Consider the following 25691-nt stretch of genomic DNA (forward strand, 5'->3'; position numbering starts at 1 on the left):
AAACAGTTTGATCTCTCATAAATGCTGCTTGACCAGCTGTCCAGCCAGCAATAGTTGCTGCCAAGACTCACGTGGCAAAAGTCGAAATCCACCACTAAATAGTGTGAAAAGAACTAACTCTAGGGTAGAAATGGAAATGCAAATGCATAGACAGTCAGAGTTTCTTCATCTTTGTGAAACTTTGATGAAGCTCACAACCGAGAGATGACATGCATACAATGACGTCCAAGTGCTTGATGATTAGGAAGATGCATGTGATGAAGCATGAAAGACGGCGGAAGAGGTTTTGTGAAGATATTTGTTGTTTGCAATAGGACAATAGACCACCTCTAGCTTGGAATCCAAGATGCACTCTTGAATAGAGTAGTTTTGAATCTCAATGTGCATCATGTGAACATGAAAAACGGGGTTGCTCACGAGAAGTGATAGCATTTTAATTGTCATCTTTAAGTAATTTGAGTTATGCCTGTTGGAATCCATCTCTGCAAGTATGTGGTGGAGGCATGCTTCCTCCTCAGTGGCAGAACACAATGCTCGATACTCTACCTCTGTCAATGAAAGAGTTGCATTTCTTATAGCTATTATTTGAATTAGCAACAATAGGCTACTTCTCCTCAGGACGTGAGGTCTCCCCATAGTGTGGACACTTGGAAAACCCTTCATGCTTGGCCTCTTTCACAATCAAAGCCAAAAGAAGATTGCGATTCAACTTTCTTTCCTTTCTTCTTCTTATGTCTAAGTGCTGGATGTGTGGTGGGCTAATAGCTAAAAGGAGAGGAAAAGGGCTAACGCCACCTCAAGAACATGCACATCGACAAGGTAAAATGTAAATCATAAGCAAGAGAAATAACGATAAAGGAAACTAACTCAATATGATTATGCAAGAGTTATTCCAAAAAGAGCCACAAGTAGTCCACTCACACTAAACTGGAGACTGCTAGCTGTGTGAGATCAATGATCACAAGATAGTCAAGTGATTGTACTGGTTTGTTCCAAGTTTTTCTTGCTATACTTCTGCATGGTAGAGAGAGAGACTCGTGGACAACGGGTTGCTGTAGCTAGCTTTTGTTTCTTGTTTGGGCTGTTACCTCCTTTCTTCTTTTCTTTCTTACCCTCTCTCTCTTATTTGTTTAAGTAGATCCTTCTTATCTCTAGGTATTGCACTATCATTGTTTTCTTAAAAAGAAAAGAACAAAGTTGGCTATCGTGATTTTAATCGTGATGTTCTTTCTTGTTGCATGTTTATGAATGAAGCTTTAAACCTTTTTTGCAGGCTCTCCTTGCTTCAAGGAAGTCAAATGCTGCTGTCTTCACAGGCACTTTCGGGGCACTTGTGTAGGTCTTCTATCAGGCAGTTTTACCTGTCTTTTGATATTGGGTGTTTTAAATACAGTCTTCTGTGTTTGATCTTTTAGTGTGTTGTGGTTTATTCTTTTTTTCTTTTCATAATTACTGAGACTTTGACCACATTTTTCAGGGCAATGACTTTCATATCAGTATTCCTAGGCAGGACTTTCCATTATATTGATGGGATATTACCTTTCAGGTCATTGATTAAACATTTGTCTTACGCACTTTTGCATTTTACTTGCTGATATTGTTATTAAATTCTGTGATTAATCAAACATCTCGTAGTTTATTGTTATAGTTTGAAAATGTTTATACTTTTGTCAGGGTCTAACAATTTTACTGACTGTTTTTGCAGCTTAGGAGAAAATGATGTTCCACTAGATGACCTGGCTGCAGTTGTGCTTCTGGTAAGACAAAAGTTCTGCTTTGGTCTGTTTCTAAGGGGCGTGGGGGATGGGGAATAGGTGAAACAGGAGACAAGTGTCTCAGGATAGCTAGTGTGCAGAGTAATATGATGAGTATATGCAGTCTAAAATGGAAGACACTTTCTGTGCATGAATAGGCATCTCTTGTATTACTGCTGTAATAGAGATCGGATACTCCTACCCAGCTATTTTGGTGTATAAGGTAGTGGAAACAAGATGCCAATGAATGCATGAGAATAGAACCAAAATGGAATTGTGGAGTTGCCCGTGACACCATAGTTTCTGAGAGTATCTCTTGCAGCTGCAAATGATTAGATCATGATTCCAACAAGAAAATTCTGCTCTTGAAGTATGTGACTCATTGCAGTAGTTGTCCCAAGGTGCAGGTGTGGATGACCTACCATTTTTGTGGGAGTAACCTATAACCAGGTTAGGGCATAAGACCTTAGATCTGGATTGTCTAAGCTTCAGTGCAAATTTTGACTTGATGGCAATTTCATCTTGACATATGAAAAGGGCGATCTGCCTCAAAAAGAGGGATGCAAAAATATCATGAACCTTATGAGGCCTTTGTGGTGATTTAAGCAACCTGATCATTGGAAAGGAAGGTGATGATTCATGTAGCTTCAGAAGCCTCTAGTCTTTTACAGATTTATACTGATCAAAGCCATGAAGATGATAAATAGATTTTAGGCCTCTCTAGTATTTTGTCTACAAAGTGTTGAGTTCTTCAAGCCTTGCTTCTCTTAGTCTCAAATCGAGCTATGGCATGCTTTTTTTGGCCACCTTAACTATGAGTACCTTCAGAAGGCAGCTCATGACTAGCTGGTGCATGGATTGTCAGATGTTGGGATAAGCCATCTGCTATGTGTAACTTGCATCCGGGGTAAAGGACATAGAGATGTGATTCTCAACAAGGCTTTAGGATTGGCAAAGGAGCTTGTTTCTACAAATTTGTGGGATCTGCGTGAATGGAGTCCCTTAAGGGGAGTCTTTACTTATGTTGATTGTGGATAATTACAAGTTACAACAAGATGACATGGGCTTATTTTTTGGCATTGAAATCAAAATCTTTCTTTGGCTGTAAGGATTGGATCATCTTCCAAGAGAACCATTCAGGGTGGAAGTGTAAGATAATGAGATTCAATAAGGGTTGAGAGTTTGTCTCCAATTAATGAGCTTTGTCTTAGGCGGATCAAGGGATTCATCAGGAGTATGCCAAGATGAATAGTCCTAAAGAGAATGGCACATTGGAGCAAATGAATAGGAGTATGATTGAGATGGCTTGGACTATGATGAAGCATTGGCAGACACCTCAATGTCTATGGCCCAAACCAGTGGCTACCATAGTTCACATCCTCAATCAGTCATCCACATCTACCATGGTAGGTATGACTCCTTTGAGGTGTGTTTTGGACTAAAATTGGATGTTTCTTATTTTTAGGGCATTTGGGTCTGATGTATATATTCACATCCCAAAGAAGCAAAGGGATAAGTGTCGAGATGAGTGCGCAATGGGAATGCGAGTCAGAAGTGGAGCAGCAGTAGTGTTGAGTGTGAGAGTGAGAGAATCCCAAGATGAGTGTACCATCTTGTCACGGTACACAAAGAATAAAATGTATAAATATGTTAGGGTACAAATAAGGGTGTGTTCACATCTGTATAAGTTTATACATGGAGATTAAGGGACTTTACACCCAACCACCTCTCACTTAAAGGCGCGAAGTGGTACCTTTAAGCTAGCCAACTCCCACTAATTGGATGCAATGCTAATGCAAAGCCTTTGCAAGACTCTTAGTGAGAACATGTGTAGTGTTATCTTGGGTTTTGACCTTAGTCAGTGTGACAAGACCATCATCCAAGACCTGTCGAATGAAGTGGTACCGAACATGTGAAACATGGCATTCTTAGCCAGATATAGTGCACTCGGGCTATCACAACCAAGGGTTGGAGTATGTGAAGAGAGACCAAAATCCTTGACCAAACGACCAAGCCAAATAGCTTCCTTAGAAGCTTTTGTGGCTGAAATATATTCAGTCTTTGTAGTACTTAGTGCCACAATTTTCTGCAACCTTGAACACCAAGAGATGGCCTTACCAGCCAAAGTAAAAACATATTCATTGGTAGATTTCTTAGTGTCAGGATCTCTTGCCATGTCCGAATCATAGAATCCATACAACTCTAGTGTACCCTTTCCATAGCATGTACACTTTTCTTGTGTACCTTTTAAGTATTTGAAGATACATTTCACTACTTCTCAATGTGGCTTGCCAAGGTTAGACATGAATCTACTAACAACTCCCACTGCATGAGCAATGTCAGGGCAAGTTGCAATGGCATATATAAAAGATCCACAAGTTGATGCATAAGGTATGCCCTTCATAGTACTAGTAGCTGCATCATCTTTTGGGCAATCAGTTTTGCTAAGCTTTGTATGTGATGGTAAAGGCACACCAAGAGGCTTAGCATCAGCCATATTAAACCTGCCAAGTACTTTGCTAATGTACTTGTCCTATGAGAGAAACAACAAGTGCTGTGCTCTATCTCTTTTAATGTGTATGCCCAAAATGTGTTTAGTTGCCCCTAAATCTTTCATTGAGAATGGTTGATCTCAACTACCTTTTAAGAGCATTCAAAGTACCCTTATGCTTTCCTGCAATTAGCATGTCATCCACATGTAAGACCAGCACAATAAGGCTTCCATCATCTACCTTTTTAGCATATAAGCAATGATATGCATGACTACGTTTAAATCCGTGGTTGAGCATAAAGGTATCAAACTTTTTATACCACTGTCTAGGGGCTTGTTTCAGCCCATATAAGCTGTGTTTCAGCTTACAAACCAAATGCTCTTTCCTTGGAATAGCAAAACCTTCGGACTATTTCATGTACAACTCTTCATCTAGGTCACCATGAAGAAAAGCAGTCTTCACATCCATTTGATCTAACTCTAAATCCAAGGATACAGTGAGAGCAAACAAAACATAGAGCGTAGTCATCTTCACCACTGGTGAAAAAACCTCCTCGAAGTCTATACCTTTCTTCTGTGTATAGCCCTTAGCAACCAAACGTGCCTTGTACTTGGGTTTTCCATCAATACATTTCATCTTGTAAACCCATTTGCTAGGGATAGCTTTCCTATCCTTGGGCAAAGGTACAAGCTCCCATGTATTATTTGCGTACAGAGACTTCATCTCTTCCTGCATAGCAAGCTCCCACTTTCTCTTGTTTTCACTTGACTGTGCTTCTCTAAATATTAGAGGCTCATCTTCATCAGTCAATGAAATGCAATCCAAAGATGGTTGAAACCTTTGTGGTTGCAATCTGACACATGTAGATCTTCTTACCCAATAATTTGTATTGTTAGGCAATGGGTCTACATCCTTAGGTATGTGCACACCATCACCTGGTGGCTGATTTTCAGCATTTTCTTGCTGCTGTAACCTATTTTCAGCATGTTCTTCTTGCTGTCCTATTCTATTCTATGCATCTATTTGCTGTCCATTATCTTCTAGCTGTAGCACAATAGGTTGCTACTCATTTTCAGCATCAAAAGGAACAGAATCTTCAGCTAATGGCTGCTAAATGGCTGGCTGTTCATGCTGAAATTTGACCTTCCTTTTGTCAAGGTCACCCTATGTAGCATGTGTCAGTAATTTTGCCTCTTTAAATACTACGTCTTGGCTGCATACTATCTTCCTGCCTTGAGAAAGCCAAATTCTACAACCCATCTCTCGCTCATCTCCATATCCCATGAAGATGTCCTTGATGGATTTCATGTCTAGTTTAGTCCTTTGATCTACAGGAACATGCACAAAGGCATCACAACTAAAGACATGCAAATGGTCATATGAAGTAGGTTTGCCAGACTAAACCTCTTTAGGAATGTCATTTTCCAATGCACGATTGGGAGAGCGATTGCATACATGAACTGTAATTTTAAGAGCCTCTCCCTAGAACTGCTGCGGGAGATTAGCTGTGGACAACATGCATCCAAATCTCTCACAAAGTGTGTGATTATATCTTTCAACCACGCCATTTGATGTAGGATTATAGGGGATTGTCAACTCCCTCTTAATGCCATGCATCTCACAAAACTTTTTAAACTCATTAGAAACATACTCGCCCCCATTATCCATTTTTATAGCTTTTACCTTAAGACCTTTGTGTGTGGTAACAAAAACATGAAACCTTTTAAAGACATCCGATACTTTCTTTTTACTCTTTAACACATACATTTGTGACTTTCTACTGAAATCATCATTGAAAGCAATAAAGTATCGTGCATCCCTATATGAAATAATAGGCATAGTGTACACATTAGAGTGTACTAAATCAAGAGCATTGGACTTCTTAACAGTACAAGAGTAATAAGGAGGCTTCACATGTTTTCCATGTATACAATCATTACAAAAGTCGAGACTAGAGTCTTTTACATCAAATCTCCCTAAAGAGGAGATAATCTGAAGGCCTTTCTGGCTCATATGGCCAAGTCTTTTGTGCCAAAGTTCCCTCTGTGAATGAATTTCAGCCACAGTCAAGAACTAGCCAAGTAAAGCTTTACGATGCAAATAGTACAAGGTCCCCTTTTTGTTGCCCTTAACAATCAGCATAGAGCCCTTGTGGACCTTCCAAGATCCACCACCAAAAGTAGTAAAATATCCTCTTGCACCAAGCTGCCCAACTAACAATAGACTTTTCTTTATGGTAGATACATATCTGACATCCTGTAAAATCAGCTCTTGGCCATTTTCAAGGACCAAGTGAATGGCATCTATACCCTTTATCTCACATGCATAGTTGTTGCCTAAGTAAACCTTGCCTAGGCAACCTGCAGTGTATTTTGAAAATGACTCCAAAGAGGGAGTAACATGAAAGGAGGCACCGGTGTCCACTATCCATGATTGGGAGAGTCCATCATGAGCTGAAAATAAAGCATCAATTACCTACTTTTTGGTGATGTGCATATCACTTGCTGCTGCCATAATATCTACATCGTTGCATGATACTGCAACAAGTATCTCTCCAGTCTCAAGAGAGCTCTTCAATAACCACACTAGATGCAACATCTGCCTTTGCAACTTCTTTTGAGGGAGAGTTGTCATCGTCTTTCTCGTCCTTCTTTTTCTTTCCTTATTGTTTATTTTTTTCTTGCGCTTTCTTGTAGTACCAACAATCAGGCTTTTTATGCCCTTTACGCCCACATTGATAGCAAGTAACATCTTGTTGTTTGCCCTTGCTTTTACTCCTACTTTTGCCTTTGTTTGTAGCATTATCCCTCTTCTCTAACCTGCTTCTAAGGTGATAGGCTAAATCATTGCTTTCTCCATTGGGCTTTCTTCTAATCTCCTCATTGAGAATAGAGCCCCTAACACCATCAAAGGTTAAAGTAGGGCTCTTGCTAAGTGAAACAACCAAAGACTCCCAGCTATCAGGCAAAGTCATCAACAAGAAAATAGCCTTTAGTTTATCATTGAAGGGGTACAAACCAGAGTCCTACATCTAACTCAAAATCCTTTAGCACTCAAATGCTCAGATGCTGGCTTAGACTTATCCAACTCCACATTTAGAAGCTTGTGCATGAGATGCACTTGATTCACTAAAGTTGTATTTTCATAAGTATCCATTAACTTTTTCCATATGGCATAAGCCGTATCAAGACGCTTAATGTCTATAAGTATATCATCAGATACAACCATTTTAATGTATACAATGGCCTTCTTGTTGAGTCTAGCCTGATCCTCATCTGTCATAGTTGCAGGCTTGGTTTCCAAGAGAGCATTATCACAATTCTTGAGAAACAAAATGCATTGCATCTTGTCCTTCCATAGATAAAAGCCAGTGCCATCAAACCTCTCGATTTCAAGAAGGGTTTTAGTGTCACTGTTGCTAGAAGCATTAGTGGCCATTGTTTAGCAAAGTGCTAAGTACCAATGCTGTATTTTATGAAGGTAAATAATAGGCTGAATATTCAGCTAATTTTAGCCCAAAATTTCAGGAAATAAGAGCAAGATTTGATCCAAACACACGTACGACAATAGAAAGAATGGCTTTCATCAATATAATTGAGATTTCAACATATATTCCAAGCATACATCACTGCAAGGTGACTCCCACTTCAGCAATATCACCAAAAATACATCTGCAACAATCCCAGATCTGCAAATGATCACTAAGAATACTGCACCATGAATATTCATCAATACATCAACTCAATAGGAGTTGCCTAACATGTGTACTACATACATATGTGCCCAAAAGCACTTCTGATACACAAAAAACCACAAAAAATCTTTGCAATTTCTCCAAAATCTCACAAGTGGGAGATAATAAACTCGAACTACATTGCTTACAGCACCAAGATTACTTCAATAATGTCCCCAAAGTGATTTCACATATCAATTTTTCCAAAATTCACAAATTTCAGCAAAAGCCCCAAAATTTTGTTGACCAGTTTGCCCTGATTGCATTAATACATGTTCATGAGAGCATAGAACAAGCAAATTTAGCAAAATTTCACAAAATCTTGCAAAAGCCCCAAATTTCTTGGCTCCAAATGTGCACCAATGTCAATAAATTTGGCTCAGCTGTGCAAAATTCCACTTATACATGAAAGGCCCCAAAAATTTCAAAGCCAATGTGCTCAATTTTTGCAATTTCTGGGTCCAAATATGGGAAAAGCCCTAAATTTTTAGGCACAAATCTACAAACTGTGCCTGCACATGCGAACCCTCATTAGTGAGTAGGGGGACCTGCTTGCTAGAAAATGAAAAACAAAGATGAATCTGGCTTGAAATGTGCTGATGTGACTAGTGTGACTTATCAAAGGATGTCGTCTGTTGTCCCGCTGGTCAAAGCTGATTGCCGCCAGGTCACACAGACTGCTACAGGTCACGCTGATTGCCGCCTGTCTCTGCCTGGTCATGTTTTTAACCGCCTCGTTTGCTTGGTAATGTTGATTGCTGTTTGGTCTCCACTTGCTGAAGACACTATCACTTGTCTACAAAAGTGACGACTTGCCGTTCTCTTTGTGCATGCATGTTGAAACTAACTTGCATGGTCCTCAAGAAGCGTGCACACCTTAGCCGAAGCTCTGATACCAATTTTTTGGGATGAGTGCGCAATGGGAATGCGAGTCAAAAGTGGAGCAACAACATTGTTGAGTGTGAGAGTGAGAGAATCCCAAGATGAGTGTACCAGCTTGTCTCGGTACACAAAGAATAAAATGTATTTATATGTTAGGGTACAAATAAGGTTGTGTTCACTCTCATATGAGTTTATACATGAAGATTAAGGGACTTTACACCCGAAGGGACTTTACACCCAACAACAAGTTTGAGCCAACTTTCAAAAGACAGGTATTTGTTGGCTATAGCTCTTAGTCACAAGGATATAGGATGTATGATCTCATCTCACAAGATGTCTTTACAAGCTGAGATGTGTATGTCATTGAGTTTTCAACTATAGAGGTGGGGTGAGGAGCACCCTATTCTTGGAGATCCAGGTGATAATTGGGCCACCGGAGCCAATACCTACGGAGCTTATATCTCTTGAGGCTCCACCTATAGTTGAGGAGATGGCTTCTCCATTGGAATCCCCATCAGTGGATGTTGTAAAGACTTTAGCAAAGGCAGAGTGACAAGGGGAGTATTAACATCCTTCTCGTTGGGCTTGTGAGACACTTTGTGAGGAGTTGATGGGCTTCGTAAGGAGTAGTAGTTGCAGGATGGCCAGTGATGATCTTATAGAGAGTAGGCATAATTCATTGAGCTTGTTTGTACTATGATTTGATGACCCGTGCCATGCAGGATAGGGAGTTGACATTGGAAAAAAAGAGGCATTACAATTTGATCATTGATGGAAGGTCATGGAGCAAGAGTTGGAGTCCATTCAATGGAATGGCACTTGGTACCTTGTGGCTGGTGGGCTCACTCATCGAAAGGCAGTTGTCATTCATGTGGGTCTTTAAGACCAAGTATCTTAGTTAGGGCATGCTAGACAAGCACAAAGCATGATTGGTTACCAAAGGCTTTGCACAATGGCTAGGTATTAACTTCCATGATACTTTTGCCCCCATGGGCTACAGCTTGTATGACCACCATTCGAATAATACTTGCTCTTGCTAGCCATAGGAGATGGCTGGTTTACTAGTTGGATGTCAATTCCCCGTTCTTGATAGACAACTTAAGGGAGGAGACCTATGTAGTGGCTTTTCGATCTTAGATGGGTAATTGTGTCATGAGGCTTTTTGATGTAGGCTCTCGATGCTTGGAATGAGAAGACAGACTCAATTCTTCGAGACAAGTTGGGATATCAAAGGTCTACCTTTGATCCAGATTTGTATGTCTACATGTCAGCTGGTGGGCACAAAGTGTTTATGCTTTATGTGGACGATCTCATTCTAATAGATGACCATGCCTAGATAGTTAGGCAGACTAAAGAAGCACTCTATGAGAAGTTTGAGATGGTAGATATGGGGCTTCTTCATTTCTTCTTAGGTCATGGGATGTGGTTGAGAGGGGGATTTCATGACCTAAGAGAAAGATCTCCCTCTCAACCACATTTGAGGGAGATTAGTCAATTATGGGCAACACCTAATGTTTTAGTGTGTGGAGAGTTAGTGTAACTCTAGTTGAGCTAGGGATAGGCCTAACCGACTTAAGACCTAGTATACTTTCATTCTGTCATTCTAAACTTGCATCTTTTGAGCGTGGGACTGTTGCCCACTCTTGCTCACTATCTTGTGTTCACTCATTCACTCTCTCCCTTCCTCTATTTTCAACAGTTGTTGGTATTAGAGCTAGACACGTGGGTTCCATCTCGCCACCACTCAACCGGTGCCACCTACGTGAAGTCCACTTAGCCGACAAAGGAAGAGGAATTGCTATTTTGGAGGGAGGAGCTATTGTTCTGGAGGATCTGCTGCTGTTTTCAGCCTACGATAGTCTTGTATGTAGTCTTGCACAGAGCCTTGCACATGCAACCTCTCTCACCCCTACTTGTGATATTCTCAGCCTTGCTTCTTATTTTTTGCAGATCTAAAAAGAACCCAGGGATTCTAATTTCTGAATTTGGGGGTCTTTGAAAATTTGTGTGATTTTTGATCCGTCTTGCCTATCTTTGCCATTTTTAGATGTGCAAAAATGTCTATAGTGCAGAAACCTTAATGTCTCATGCCCAATTTCAAAGAAATTTTCAATTTCTCACACTCAGTGCCAATAAATTTGGGGGTTTTTGATAGACTTGCCCAATTTTTGAAATTTATTGATATTTTCATGAGAAATTTGGGGCTTTTGTGATCTTTGTGTTCGGCACGTATCTCAAGGTCAAGTGAAGTTGCTGGTTGCAATCAATTGGCATCGTGAGGTGACATTTCATCAAATTATATACCTATAAGTATGAAATTTCAATTTCTCAAAATTTTTTCGAGAAAATTTGGAACTTTTGCATTTCATGCATCCTAAGGTAATCAACAGGTGCAAGTACAACCTTTTTTTTTGAATTTTAGAGATTGGGCATGGAAATTTGTGCAAATTTGGGGATTTACAGCATTAAATTGCTGAAATAGACTTTTTGGGCATGCATTTTGAGGTACAATAGAGTGTTGCTATTCTAAATAAATTTGGTATGCTTTTCAAGGCACTTACAGGAAGATTTTGCTTTGAGACAATTTTGGACAGTTTTGTGATTGCACAATCTATCCCATGTAATTGTTGGGATCTCAATACTAGTGTTTTGTACTTCAGCTTGGAAGTGTTTTGTTGTAGTTTGTGCACTTTATTGCAGCAATGGCTCACCAAGGTCACAATGACCATAGCAACATTTTGGGTGTCCTCACTTATTTAGGAGGATAAAATGGATGGCACCAACTACTCCTTGTGGAGTTTCATGGTGTGCAATTTGTTTGTTGCCAAGGGTCTTTGGAATTTTGTGATCGGTGATTTAGGTAGACCAAGAGGGGCTAGAGAACAACAAGCTACCTTTTCTACTACCACACATTCCTCCTATTGAAGAATAAAGGAAACGGGATTCTAAGGATGCATAAGCCTTATCCTTGATTGTTGTTTTAGTCAAGAGCGCAATTATACCTCATATCCAGTCATGTAAGACCTCAAAAGGCAGCTTGGGATATCCTTGAGTAGATGGTTGTAGCTAGAAATGAGGCTAGAATCTCTTGCTTGAGAAGAGAATTGGCAAATGCACACATGGATGAGGGTGATGTCTTGACAGATTACCTTACCTACATTCAAGAATTGAGAGAGTAGTCGGTGAATATTCATGAGGTGATACCCGATGAAGAGATGGTTAACATCACACTTAACTCTCTTCCAAAGTCTTATCTTGATTTCCATACTGCACCGAGTTTGGCCTTGAGGGGGGCACAACAATCCCCATAGTAGCCCAAAATGTTAGAAACATGTTTCGTAAGTTTCTTTCAAGAGGGAGTAAACTAAGAAACGTGGGTTTTTTACATAGGGATTTTTAATGGTTTTGACAAGGGAAAGAGGTTATAAGCCTCTATGAAACTCTCTCTTAAACAAAGAATAGCCAATTGAGCTTGAGTGATAATAGAGTCAATTGAGTTACATATCCATGATCCATTATTGACTTGTCACTTATGTCAAAGTTAGCCTTTGGACAAGCTATACTACGGTTTAGAACTCAAACATTATGATTCATATATATCATAAAAAGAAAATTGAAATAAATATGTAAATTGCTACCTATCTAAAATATGGAGGCTGAGTCAAGTTGCAACATCATGATTCTCATTTCAAAACAAATTGACAGAATGTCAAAATCAAGAACGGATCATAATATATCATAAATAACTCATAAATGAGACTATAGTCGTATATAATTAACTCTCAAGACAAGAATAGATACTAGATTGACAAAGTCTAATAACTAAACAAAATCACAAAAAAATCACTCTCTCATCCAAAATCTTGAGCCTTCACGAGTCATTACACATCATCATCATCATGTTTAACATTGCCCAACTGTTTTTGTCCAAAAAACCATGTTTTGGGATCCAACTCACAAAAAAAAACCCACGGTTTTTACTCTAAAAACTATTCTTACTTAAATAAGTTTCAAATTGAAAGAAACGTGTTTCTTAGCTGCTATGACAACCCTTCACATTTGTGGAGTTAACCGGCCTCTTGCTGTAGAAGAAACAGACTTTGAAGAACATGGCTATGAGATTAGGTGATGTAACTATTCTTTGTAGGTATAAAAGCAAAGGCAAAGGCAAGCAACAAGTGAAAATCCAGCCCAAGGCTGATGTGGAACAGCCATTTGGCAAGGCTGCCCAAGACTCAGACAAAGGGAAAAGAAAGGATAAATGCCACTATTGCAAGAAGCCATGGCCATTACATAGACGAATATAGAAAAATGTTAGCAAAGGAAAAAAAGGAATGTGGCTTGTTTGGCTGTGCATGAAATATGAGCCACTCAGTATTTTGATGGTGATGCTACATTAAACTTGGTTGGATTATGCATTTCTCACTTGCAGTTATGACATGTCTATAGTTGATTCAACATTTAATGTTGCTAAAATGCAGCATACATGGTATTCTGATGGTGGGGCATCTAGGAACAACACTTCTTGGAAATGTAATGTAATCAGCCCTTGTAGGGAAGAGAGTTTCTTATGCGAATAGCTCTAGCTATGATGTATGGCATTGGTACAATTGTGATCACTACTAAAGATGGATCAAATTTTCATCTTATGGATGTATTGTTTGTGCTTGGAATTAGTAAAAAATTTCTTTTAGTTTTAGATTTTAATAAGAAAGGCTTTCAGGTTATCTTTGATGATGAAAAATGCATTGTCATAGATAGAGAGCTTGATTATGCTCTTCATTTGTCAAGTACTTTATATAAAGGTCTATTTTTGTTGGATACTTATGAGAAGAGATCTCATTATGCTTTGATAGCCACTATATCTTGTAAAAATTACATGGCGTACTGAATAGAATCTGAGAAAGAGATAGAGTATACACAATAGATAAGAGGAGAATTTAAATTTTTTTCTTTAGCTCCAAATAACTGATACAAAGATGGCTCTGTCCACCCGTGCACCTCCACTTTGAAGCTTAGATGGCGATCTAGATAGAAGATAGGTGAAGAGCTTAAGACTAGCTGGGAATAACTTTGACTGGGTGAAAGATAGATGATCAATGGCTGTGAAGGGGTTTAGCTTTTATAGCCTGTGAAGGGGGTCATGATGGACGACCTTCCATATGCACCTGAGTTTGTTGACCTTCCATGTGCACCTCCACTAGTTAGCTAGGAAATATTTCCTTTACCGTTGGCTAGGGCCCCTGATAACTCCCTTACCCCACAACTTGATGTAATGCGCATCGAGTTGCTACCAGCTTAACTACTCCGTCTAACCCAAAGATTAGACCCACAACGGTCACCTTTTTGCCATCCGATCACATAGACCTCATGTGACATACAAGTTAGGGCTCAACCAATATCCGGGCTCACATATGGCGTCTCCTCATAATGGGGGCCTTACAACTTCGAGCACCATGGATCATTGGTGGCAACTTATGAGGGTGGGGCATTGAGCATATCTAACACCCCTCCTCAATGTCCATCTGTAGGTGAACTATCTCCTCGGCCCAATGCCGAATCTCTTAAGATGAACTTGAAGTAGATCCTTCGTAAGTGCTTTGGTGAAGATATCTACTCCATTCTCCTCTGTTGGACAGTAAACCAGTTTCACTATCCCATTCTCGATCAAATCACACATAGTGATACTGGATCTCTATATGATTGGTGTGTGCATGAAACAGTGGATTTTTGGCAATGGCGATGCAACTTTGATTGTCACATCTCAGTACAGTTGGTTCTACATCTTGCACTCCCATATACCATTGAATCCTTCTCAACCATACTGCTTCACATGCAGCAAAACAAGCTGCCTTGTACTCTGCTTCGGTAGAAGACAATGCCACTGTTGGCTGCTTCTTACTAATCCAAGAAAAAATTTCTGAACCCAAAGAGAAACAATAACCAAAAGTTGACTTCCTGGAATCATTGTCTCCTGCCCAATCTGAGTCACAGTTCCTCGCAAGAGAAGTTACGGAACTGTATGTGATACCATAGTCAAGAGTTTCCTTCAAGTATCTGAGCATCGATATCCCAGCTTTCCAATGACTCTCATGAGGTTTGTTTGAGAACTTGCTCAAAACACCAATAACAAAGCTGATATCTGGTCTGGTGTTACACAAGTAGATTAAATTGCCAACCAACCTCCTGTACCTCCCAATGTCTGCTAGTGCTGATGTATCCTCAATGGATAACTTTGGATTCACCTCCATAGGTGTAGCTATCTCCTTGCACTCGGTCATGCCAAATGCCTTCAGGATCTCCCATGGATACTTCTTCTGAGAGATGAAGATCTTTCCTGGCTCTTGCCAGACTTCAATCCCAAACAATAGTGCAGCAAGCCCAAGTCTGTCATTTCAAACTCAGAACTCAAAGCCTTTTGAGTCTGGTTGATCATATCTTCATAGTCACTTGTAATAAGGTCATCCACATATAGGACACTCACTACAGACTTTTCACCATCCCTGTAAACATACAAGTTAGTATCTGAGGCACATCTTTTGAAGTTTTAAGTTTAAAAAGAACTTATCTATCCGTTGGTACCATACTCTGGGGGCTTGTTTCGGCCCATACAATGCCTTCTTCAGCTTACACACTTTGTTCTTAGAATGGGGAGCCTCAAACCTTGGTGGTTGAGCCATGTACACCTCCTCCTTGAGATCACCATTTAAGAACATTGACTTAACATCCATTTGGTAAACTGGCCACTGCTTGTGGGCGGCCACTGCAAGTACTATGCGAATAGTAGTCATTTTAGTAGTTGAGAAAAATGACTCTTGAAAATCAAACCCTTCAATCTGTGAAAATCCCTGTGCAACCAGTCTGGCTTTGTACTTTTCTAAGGTACCATCAGCCTTGTACTTTACCTTCCAGATCCACTTGGTGCCAATAACCTTCTCTCATAATCTCAGCCATCAAGGCCATATTGACTATGTGAGCAGAAGCCCTTCTTTGCTCCTCTATTCTTTGAGACCTCCTTGGTCCGTTTGCTTTCTCCTCAACAAATGTAGGCATAGGATTATTGTGGTCATAGAGTTGCTTCACCCAACGCGGCAATGACTTTTCCGGTGGGGTGATGTCAGGTTGGTGAACTTTTTCCTCATTATATGAAGATGATGTTTCCTCCTCCTTAAGTATAGGGACAGCTCTCGGGATAGGTTCTTAGTGGACTACTTCACTTGATGATAAAGTGGAAGAACTTGCCTTCTTCTCCTCCACTATATGCGGCTGCTCCTTGAACACCACATCATGGCTGGCGATGATCTTCTTTGCCTCTTGGTCATATAATTTGTAAGCCTTCTACTAATCACTATAAACCAAGAAGATACATTTTGAGCTTTTTGGTTTTAACTTGTTTCTCTTATCATCTAGAACATGTGCATAACATTCACATCCAAAAATTCTGAAATGTGAGATAGATGGTTTCTTACTAGTGTAAGCCTCATGAGGTGTTTTTCCCTTAAGATCCTTTGTGTAGCTCCGATTTAGAATGTAGACTGTAGTATTACCAGCTTTAGCCCAAAAATGGTTAGGCAATCCCTTGCCCTTTAGCATGCATCTTGCCATCTCCATAATGGTGCGATTCATGCGCTTCACAACACCGTTTTGGTAAGGTGTGTGAGGCGTCGTCAATTGACGCTTGATCCCTTTGCTCTTGCAAAAGTCTTCAAACTCCTTTGAGTTGAACTCACCACCATCATCTGTTCTAACTTTCTTCACACTTTTCCCTATTTCATTTTCAAAAAGTTTTAGCCATTCTTTAAACTTACCAAAAGCTTAAGCCTTATCACGAAGGAAGTACTCCCATATCTTTCTATTGTAGTCGTTGACAATCAACATAAAATAAGAAGATCTCCCTAAGGCCTGTGTAGGTATCTTACCACATAAGTCAGTATGCACCAACTCTAGAGGAGCTTGTGCTCTATTCTTGCTTTCCTGTGGAAATGTCTTTCTCTGTTGCTTGCCCATCATACAAGCTTCACATGGTTCCTTCAATTTAGTCACTGCAGATAGGTGAGCAACCATACCTTGCTTGTGCATCTCCTTTAACACTGCAAATCTGATGTGTCCAAACCTTTCATGCCAAAGCTTACTTGTGCCTACTCTAGCGGTGGTTGTAAGAGCACTTAGCTCATACAGGTTGTTCCTTCTTTCTCCTTTGCCAACAACTTTACCAGCACTGTTAATAATTTTTGCACCTGTCTTCTTGAACCTCACTTCATGACCAAGATCAACTATGGCAGCAAGTGATAACAGATTTCTTCTAATTTTGGGAACATACAACACATTTGAAAGCTTTTTGACTTCACCATTTACAACAACAAAAGAAATAGTACCTATGCCCGCAACAGGGCATTTTGCATCATTTTTAACCATCATAATGATGGATTCTTGTAGAGGCTACATAGAGCTGTATAGATTTTTCTTGTTGGTCATGTGACGGGAGGCCCCACTATCCAATGCCCATGAGTCAGTGGTAGATTCTTCTTGCGTCGAGGAGCACACTTCCTCAATGGTCGCCATGAATAACTTCAACTCTGCTTCAATCGTATTGGCAGTCTCTTTTCCTTTACTTTTAAGGGTACCATTCTTTTCATCTGCCTTCTTGACACGATAATTTACGATTACATGTCCTTTCTTCTTGCAGTAGAAGCGCTCTCCTTGAAATTTTTTCTGACCGTCCTTCTTCTTTTTGTCACCATCATTTTTGGTGGAGAAACCACCTTTGCCTTGTTGGGAATAAAGACCTTGTGCCTTTTAAATGTGCTCGGGTATGAACACACCCTTAGCACTTGTACTTACACATATATATCTATCTAAAAACCTAAAGGTACTCTCTCGTCATTGTACCTGAAAACGTGTTCACTCTCTACTCTGCTCTCTCTCACTCTTTGTCTCTCACTGTATGTAACGACTGTATGCCTCGATCTCCGTGCCTAATCGGCCCCTACAAACTGGTATCAGAGCCAATGGCTCACATAAGCTGTTGAGGGGTAGATCAACAGACGTAACAATCTCGTGTAATAGTCTTGTGGACTATTGAGAGGAGCAGGTGACACGCAGAGTCTTGTGTAACAGTCTTGTGGACTGTTGAGGAGCAAGCGACATGTGGCGAGTAGACAAACAGACGATCGAGTTGCGTGACAGGTGATGAGGCAACTTGAACGCGACGCCAAACGGTCTTCGTGACAAGTGCTAGAGACCAAGCGACAAGAGCAGAGGTAGTCGATTGGAGCAGGCGTGGACCAGGCGCGTGATGGGTGATTTTATTGCTGTGCTGATGACCAACGGGGCATTGACCGGTAGTCGACGGAACGACTTTTGCTGACGACGACTGTAGCAGGCGCTGATAACGCGACGTATGTCGGGCGACAGGCACGGGACGGCCGTGAGCGGGCCGTTAGTCACGCGACGCCTGCCAGGTCAACGGACCCGTCAGAATTTTCTGTAAAAATCAATCTTTTTTTTAAAATTCCTTTTACCTACTAACGGGGTTTCGCGCGCTAGGCACAAAAGGGCCAAATCTGTGCAATCTTGGCCCATAAATTTGGGGCTTCTCCAGACTGAGTACTGTTCATGCAAAATTGAGGCATCTGTGTCAAAAATTGCAGACATTGTGTGCATTTGAATTGGGAATTTTGCCACAATTATTGAAATTTTGCTCATCTGAGTGAAATTTCTCAACATTAGACCCATAAAATTTGGGGTTTTTCCCAGATTTGGGGATTGTGATGTAGGACAAGCAAATTTGTCTCAGAAATTGTAGGAATTTGTGACATTTTGTCCTCGACATTTGGGGCTTCTCATGTACATGCTCAAATTGGGCTGAAATTTACCCAATTTCTTGACATTGACGCACAATGGACCCCGTGCAGTTTGGGGCTTTTGCAGTTTGGGCAAAATCTGTGCAGCATTTGGGTATTTTATGTACATGCAGGTTGAATTCCGCGCAATTTGGAAATCAACACTTGGTAAAATTTGGGGGTTTTGCTGAAATTGCTCTAATTTGGCAAAACTAGCCTGTCCTATGCATGACAAAGGAAATGCAGATGTGTGTTTGATGCTTTGAGCACAAAATTTTGGGACTTTTAACCATTTGTGTCAAATTTTATGCCCGTGGGTACATGTACAACAGAAATTGCAGCTGAAATTTTGGGATTCCTCATGTAATGTGGTGCATATGCCCTTGGAACAGCTGTAATCAGTTGGATAATGCTGTAGCACATAATTGGGTGCTTCTGAAAATTTAATTACAGATCTGAAATCTGTGCTTCTGCGTGGTCATTTATTGCTGATTGGTACTTGTTTGTACCTTGGTCACTTGGGTGGCAGTTTGGGCCTGCATTTGCTGGTTTTTTGGTCACTTTCGGGCTGAAAACCATGGCTGGCAGCAATGACAGCAGTAATCTGATGCACGTAAAGAAGCTTGAAGGCGTACACAATTTTGCAGTTTGACAAAAGTAGTGCTACAATATGCTGTTACAAAAGAAGCAGGCAAAGCCGATCAAAACTGAAGGGGCAAAGCCCGCGGACATGGATTAGGACGATTGGGATGAGTTAAATGAGCTTGCACACTCAACCATAGAGCTATCGTTTTTTGATGCCTTGCTCTTCAACATTGAAGGTTTGGATTCTGCATATGCTATATGGACTAGATTGGAAGAATTGTATGCACAAAAGAGTGCTGCAAGCAAAGTGTATTGGCTGAAAAAGCTTATGGATTTGCGTATGAAAGAGGGTACAGCAATGTCTACTCACTTGAGTGAGTTTAACTCCATTTTCAGCGAGCTGGTTGCCTTGAAGTTCATGATTGATGAGGAATTTAAGGCTACTTTCTGGCTTTGCACTCTACCAGAGAGTTGGGATACATTCAGGACTGCTATGAGCAATTCTAATGTAATCCTTTTGTATGCTGATGTAGAGAGTACTCTACTTATGGAAGAGATGAATCGGCAGAACAATGCATCCAGTAAGTCTTTCAGTACTTTGCATACTAGGGACAAATCACAGCAAAAGGGCAAATATGATGGCAAGGGATGCAGTAAATCACGTAGCAAAAATGTTGAATGCCATCATTGTGGCAAGAAGGGCCACCTTTAATGTGACTACTACAAATGGAAGAAAGAGAAAGGAAAAGGCAAGAAGACAGATGATAGCAAGGAAGAGAAGAAGGACAGTCAGCCTAAGAAGAGCAGTGTAAAAATAGAAGAGGTGAATGTAGTCACTCATAGGTATTCCAAGAACACCTCAAGGTCATGATATGATTTGGGTCATAATTGATAGATTCAGCAAACAATCACATTTTATTCCATGTCATAAAACATTGAAATCCGCACAAGCTGCAAGACTTTTCATTCAACATATCTTCAGATTACATGGTATGCCTTCTGAGATCATTTCAGATAGAGACTCCAAATTCACAAGTAACTTTTGGCGTGCTTTATTTGAGAATTTGGGAACCACTTTAAAGTTCTCCTCAGCTTTTCATCCTCAAACTGACAGCCAAACAGAGGTGATGAATCTCACTCTTTTGGATATGTTGAAAGCTTATGTTAGTGAACATAAGTCACAATGGGAGAAATATCTTCCATTATTGGAGTTTGCTTACAACAATACAGTGCACTCATCCACAGGGAAAGCTCCAAATGAAATAGTACAGGGTAAAGTGATTCCTCCTCTAATTATTCGCACTAAAGATAAGATTTTTGCTGCTGATGAGTTTGCTTCAGATTTAAAAACCGCAATGGATCAAGTTCGAGCCACTATCAAAGTTGCCCAAGAGCGACAAAAGAAGCAAGCAGATAAACGAAGAAGACCTTTGGCTTTTGAAAAAGGTCAATATGTCTTGCTAAAGTTTGATAAAAGCAGGCTCAAATAAGGTTCTGGTCAAAATTCATCTTTTCCAAAGCTCTCCAGTAGATACTTTGGACCCTTCAAAGTGATTGAGAAATAAATGAAGTTTCTTATCGACTTGAGCTTCCTGCTCATTGGAAAATATACAACGCTTTTCATGTAAGTTTGCTAAAACCTTACATAGGACCAGAATCAAAGGAACCCATTATTGAAGATCCCCCAGAAATTGAAGAAACAGAGCAACTCTTGGAACCTGAAAAGATTTTGTTTCTCAAGGATCGAACCACGAGAAGTGGCCTTGTGACACGAAAATTCTTACTAAAATTCTTACTAAAATTCTTACTAAAATTCAAGAATCTACCCACAACAGATGCACAGTGGGTAGATGAAAAATTCATGAAGGATTACCCAAATATTCTATTCAATATCAAGAAGCTTTTCAACTGAGGACAGCTGAATAAAAGCCAGAGGGCTGTCACAACTCTATAGAAACAGAATTTGTATCCTTTTTCATTAATTTGTCTATGTAATGATTTATTAAATTTATTTCCTTTGGACTAATTAGATATAAAGAAAAGTGCATTGGAGCTGGCCACTGATGAGTGGTCACAGGTTATGGTGGACCCATGCGGTGGGTTAGAGAAAAGATAGTTCACACTTCCAGCTATATGGCCCGATTGGGCGCCTGTGACTAGAACTCACGCATATCAGGGTTAGACTCGCACACAGAAATGATTGATGCCTTGAAGTGTGGGCTAGATCCACCAGAACAGACAGTTACAATCAACAAGATGGCATGATCATGAAATGCTTGTATAATGCGCATGTGTGGGCTGAAAGCTTGAAATGCACATTTCTTTGCATAGGAAAGTCACATGAAGATTCGGATACCATTTTTGCGATGTACACGGAAAAAGCTTTCATATGACACCCATATTGGGGGGGTCCCTAAATTTTAGGAGCCTCGAATTAGCCTAAAAATGCTAGTCCTAAAAAATAGGGATGTCATTCTAATAATAGTAAGTTCTGTACTCTGACTGTGCTTACTAAATTTGGTTGTTTCTATTCTTGACAGTATTCAACCCAAAAAGGAAGACCATAGAGAAGAGACAAGTGTCAAGACACTTGTCACACAAGTTTCCAAGTGTCCCACCACTTGTCACATCTCATGACATGTGGCTGGACACTTGTCTTGTGCTACTCCACTTTCCCCTTTTGTACTAGCTCTCCCCTCTCCTATAAATAAGAGCTCGTTTTTCTTCATTCAACATTATTTTTCTTTGCTGTACACTCATGTACAGCACCCACAGATAGCCAGAAACTAGCCCCATCCTTCCCCATCATCATCCCCCACTTCTCCATTATCAAATTCCTCCATATTCCCTCTTCTATCACTGCTGTTTTACAGGACAACAAGCATGTAAATTCATTACAGCACCTCCTTCTCGAGCTCTTTCTTCCATTTTAGCAACAAGAAGCAAGCCCTATCCATGTACTGCTGATCAACGATGGAGAAAGGCTGATTTTCCCTTTTCCTTCTCTCATACTGTAAAGAAATCAGTTCTTATCATTGCATAATAGATAATGCATGTGTGTTTGTACATCTTTGCATGATCTTGTGAGAGTGAGAATTACTTCTTCTCACTCTCAGGTTGATTGTAACTGAGCTCTTCCCTAAGGGACTTGGGTTGAGCAGAAATTCATTCCTTCGGGGGGGGTTGCCCATCTTCAACCCTTAATCTTGTCTCCATTACTTTTACATTTTCATGGCTGTAATTTTGTGAGTAATTTTCATTTTCAGCTTTAAGTGTTCATTCTCTTTTATATTAAATCTCGAAAACAAGCGAATATCATAATTGTTAAGCATACTACGTTGTTCGGGGCGTTTACACCACTGCTTCAGAATCCTTCGTGTCCTTCTTGTTGGTGTCCTTTTTGTCTTTGTTGGGGCAATCCTTCTTCCAATGGCCTATCTTTCCACAAATATGGCATGTGGAGTCTTTGTCCTTGTCCTTCTTTGACTTGTTGTCCTCCTTCTTCTTCTTTTGGTCCTTCCCCTTCTTCTGAGAGGCTTGACCTGTCAAGGCTTCCGACTTGGAAGCATGCTGTCCCTTTAGTTTTCCTCTTGGTCCAAGACCATAGGAACCAGCTCTTCCCATCGAAGAGTAGACTCTCGCCCCCAAGCAATAAGGGCGGAGTAGAAAGCACCGAATCGTGGCGGCAGCTGGGACAAGAGTGTGATTGCCATGTCTTCGGAGGAAATCAGCTTCCCCGCATTCTGAACCTGCATCTGAAGCTTTCTGTGCTCCCGCAACGAAGAAGACTTGTTCACGGACAAGGTCCGCATCTGCACCTCCAAAGAAACGCGCTTCATAAGGGTCATCCGGTTATACATTTGGTCAAGCTCTAGCCATATCTCCCGAGCCACCGTCAAGTGCTCGATGTGGGCTATCACGGCTGTAGTACAAGATAGAAAAAGAAAAGAACGAATCCGGGCATTCAGTTTGTCCCAGTGAGACTGTGCCTTGGCCAACTCCGCACGAGCATCGGAAGAGAGTTTGGACTCATCTCTCACCGAGGGCCGGTCGATCTCCTCCTGTACAAGCTCCGCCAAATCGTAGGACTCAAGGATGGCCAACATCATCACGCGCCAGATGCGGTAATTGTCGCCATCGAGCTTTTGATTTGCGGGAAGAGCCGGTAAGACAGGCACCTTCCGGTCCATGATCGTCTGGAACTCCAAGTCAATCTCTGTAGACATCTTCACCTGTAATGCCTTCATAAACGCAAAAGCAGCCCCCTCTGACTGTGAAAACGCAGCCTGCTAGGGCTCTTTCTTCCACGTCCTGAACCTTTTTCACCCGTCGGAGGCGATGAAAAAGCAAAACCTGCACTTGAAAGCTGAAAACTCAGCCTTCCTCCTCTTCAAACAGCAGCAAACCCACCAACTGGACTCCTTTCCCGCGCGCCCACGCTTGCTTCAGCCTTGTTCCGAGGCACAGCCCTCCCGCTCGCCCTCAAACGTTGGAAACACAGCCTTGTGTCGCGATGGAAACTTCTCTTCAGGTTGGTTCTTTACTCAGCCAGCCCTTCTACACTACTCTGATACCATGTCAGAGTGCAGCGATGCGGAAGCGTGGGACCAAGACTGAGAGAGAGAGAAAGCAGAGAGAAGAGAGAGAAAGAGACAGTGGAAGATGAAGATTTGCTGTATAAAGTGTGCTGTATACAAAGATATGCAGATATGTACATGGGCGCAGTGCGCGGGACTGCGTGTCTCCACCTCGACGATGCAACCTGCTGTTCACCTCGAAGTCCACTGGAGTCTACACGATCTCCAACCTGAAATCTGCAAAGAGAGATGTAATTTGCACGAATCTCCAGCCTGACACCTGCGATTAGAAGTGTGAGGGACTGTGCTGGACATCAGCTATAAATAGCCAGGAAATATGCGCCCAAAATAGACAGGTCGGCTGCATTAAATGCAGCCGACTGGTGCAGTATAGTCGGACTGCCACGTGGCAGTCCGACTGGTCAGTCTGACCAGTCGTCGTACTGTATGGCCAGGATCTGACATCGCTAACAGAAGCAGCTACCAATCAGAGTGTTGAGGTAGCGGAAGAAGAAGAGAAGTGGATGTCGAACCTGCCACCGGTCTTTGCCTTCACTGGAGTGGAGGATCTTTGCCATTGTTTGAGCAAATCTAGCTCTGATACCATGTCAAAAGATAACGTACCAGTGAGACAGTAGGATTTGCGGGGAGGAACACGGAGTGAACTCAGCAAACATGGAGAAGAGAAGAGAAGAGAAGAGAGAAGAAACTTTGATGAATGGAATGTTGAAGTTTTGAATCATGGAGTGAATGTGATACAAGGGAACAAGGGTGTCGTAGCACAAGGAAGATGATGATGATAGCCACAAACCACGAACCGCAATGTCCTCTTGAAGGGATGTGAGGGCAATGGAGAAGCTGGAGAGAAGAAGTGACGGACTGAATGAATCAACCGTGAGGAATGAATGAGAGAGTGGCCTATAAATAGGCACAGTTAGTCTAGGATGGTGCCCCTTTTTTGGGGCTGCAAACCCTAAGCACAAAACACAAAATGCAGAAACGCAAAAAACGCAAACTGGGGGTGAAGGGTTTCTCAACACAATGTCTGTAAGTCATTGCCTTTCTCTAAGAGAGGTAATCGATCCACGTACATGACCAAGAGCTTGAGAGAGAGAGGATAGCCTCTCCGGTGCCGCATGAGCCTCCACTCTTTGTCTTTTTCTGAAGCGAGATGTGGATGTGGAGTCACCCACCACCAATGGTGGAGGCCTCATTCGTTTCGGTTGAAGATACCCGTTCACAATATTTTGAGGGATTTCCTTGCATGGAACAATTTGCCCACCCATCTTGGAAAGATGTTGGAGAAGTTGGGTTGCACCACTTGTGTGGCGCTTCCTGCAATACTTGCATGTCCAATGGTGGGAGTTGGACTTCTTTGTGTTCCTCTCCACATGAATGGTGTGCAAATTGAAGGCCTTGTGCTTCTCACGTGTCATGATGCTGATGGAGAGGGAGTAACGAGTGAGAGATAGGCCCAATGGATAGTGAGAGGCTTGAGCCTTGAGCCATGAGAAAGAGAGGGAGAGTGAGAAGCTTGAAAGTTAGGGAGAGAGGGGGTGGAAGTTAGAGAGGAAGGGCGTAGGAATCGGGATAGACTTGAATCTTGATAGATAGATGGCTTGCTTGAAGAGAGAGAGGCTTGAGCAATGAGAATACTTGTTGATTTGGTGTGGAAGGATGGAGGGGAGGAGCACCTTTTATAGGCTAGAGAAGAGAGTGGAACAAGAGAGGGATCCAAAGTGGAAGAAGAGAGAAGGCTCAAGAGTGTGGAAAAGAGCATGGGATCCAATGGCAAGTGGCAATGGGCTGGCAAGTGTGCCACGCGG

General features: G+C 41.3%; 1 protein-coding gene across 1 annotated transcript in view; it reads left to right on the forward strand.

Moving 5' to 3' along the window:
• LOC148033524 (protein PAM71, chloroplastic) overlaps positions 1 to 25691 on the forward strand; it is a 66867-nt gene that overhangs the window by 18914 nt on the left and 22262 nt on the right. The window contains exons 10-12 of the mRNA XM_087680920.1: positions 1274 to 1335; positions 1478 to 1546; positions 1706 to 1757. Of these exons, the coding sequence (XP_087537046.1) occupies positions 1274 to 1335; positions 1478 to 1546; positions 1706 to 1757 (183 nt within the window). The remainder of the gene's footprint in view (positions 1 to 1273; positions 1336 to 1477; positions 1547 to 1705; positions 1758 to 25691) is intronic.

This window comes from Lygodium microphyllum, chromosome 7 (genome assembly GCF_053477565.2).
Source record: "Lygodium microphyllum isolate KBCC chromosome 7, Lygodium_microphyllum_v1.1.10, whole genome shotgun sequence".
In the NCBI taxonomy this organism is placed as follows: domain Eukaryota; kingdom Viridiplantae; phylum Streptophyta; class Polypodiopsida; order Schizaeales; family Lygodiaceae; genus Lygodium; species Lygodium microphyllum.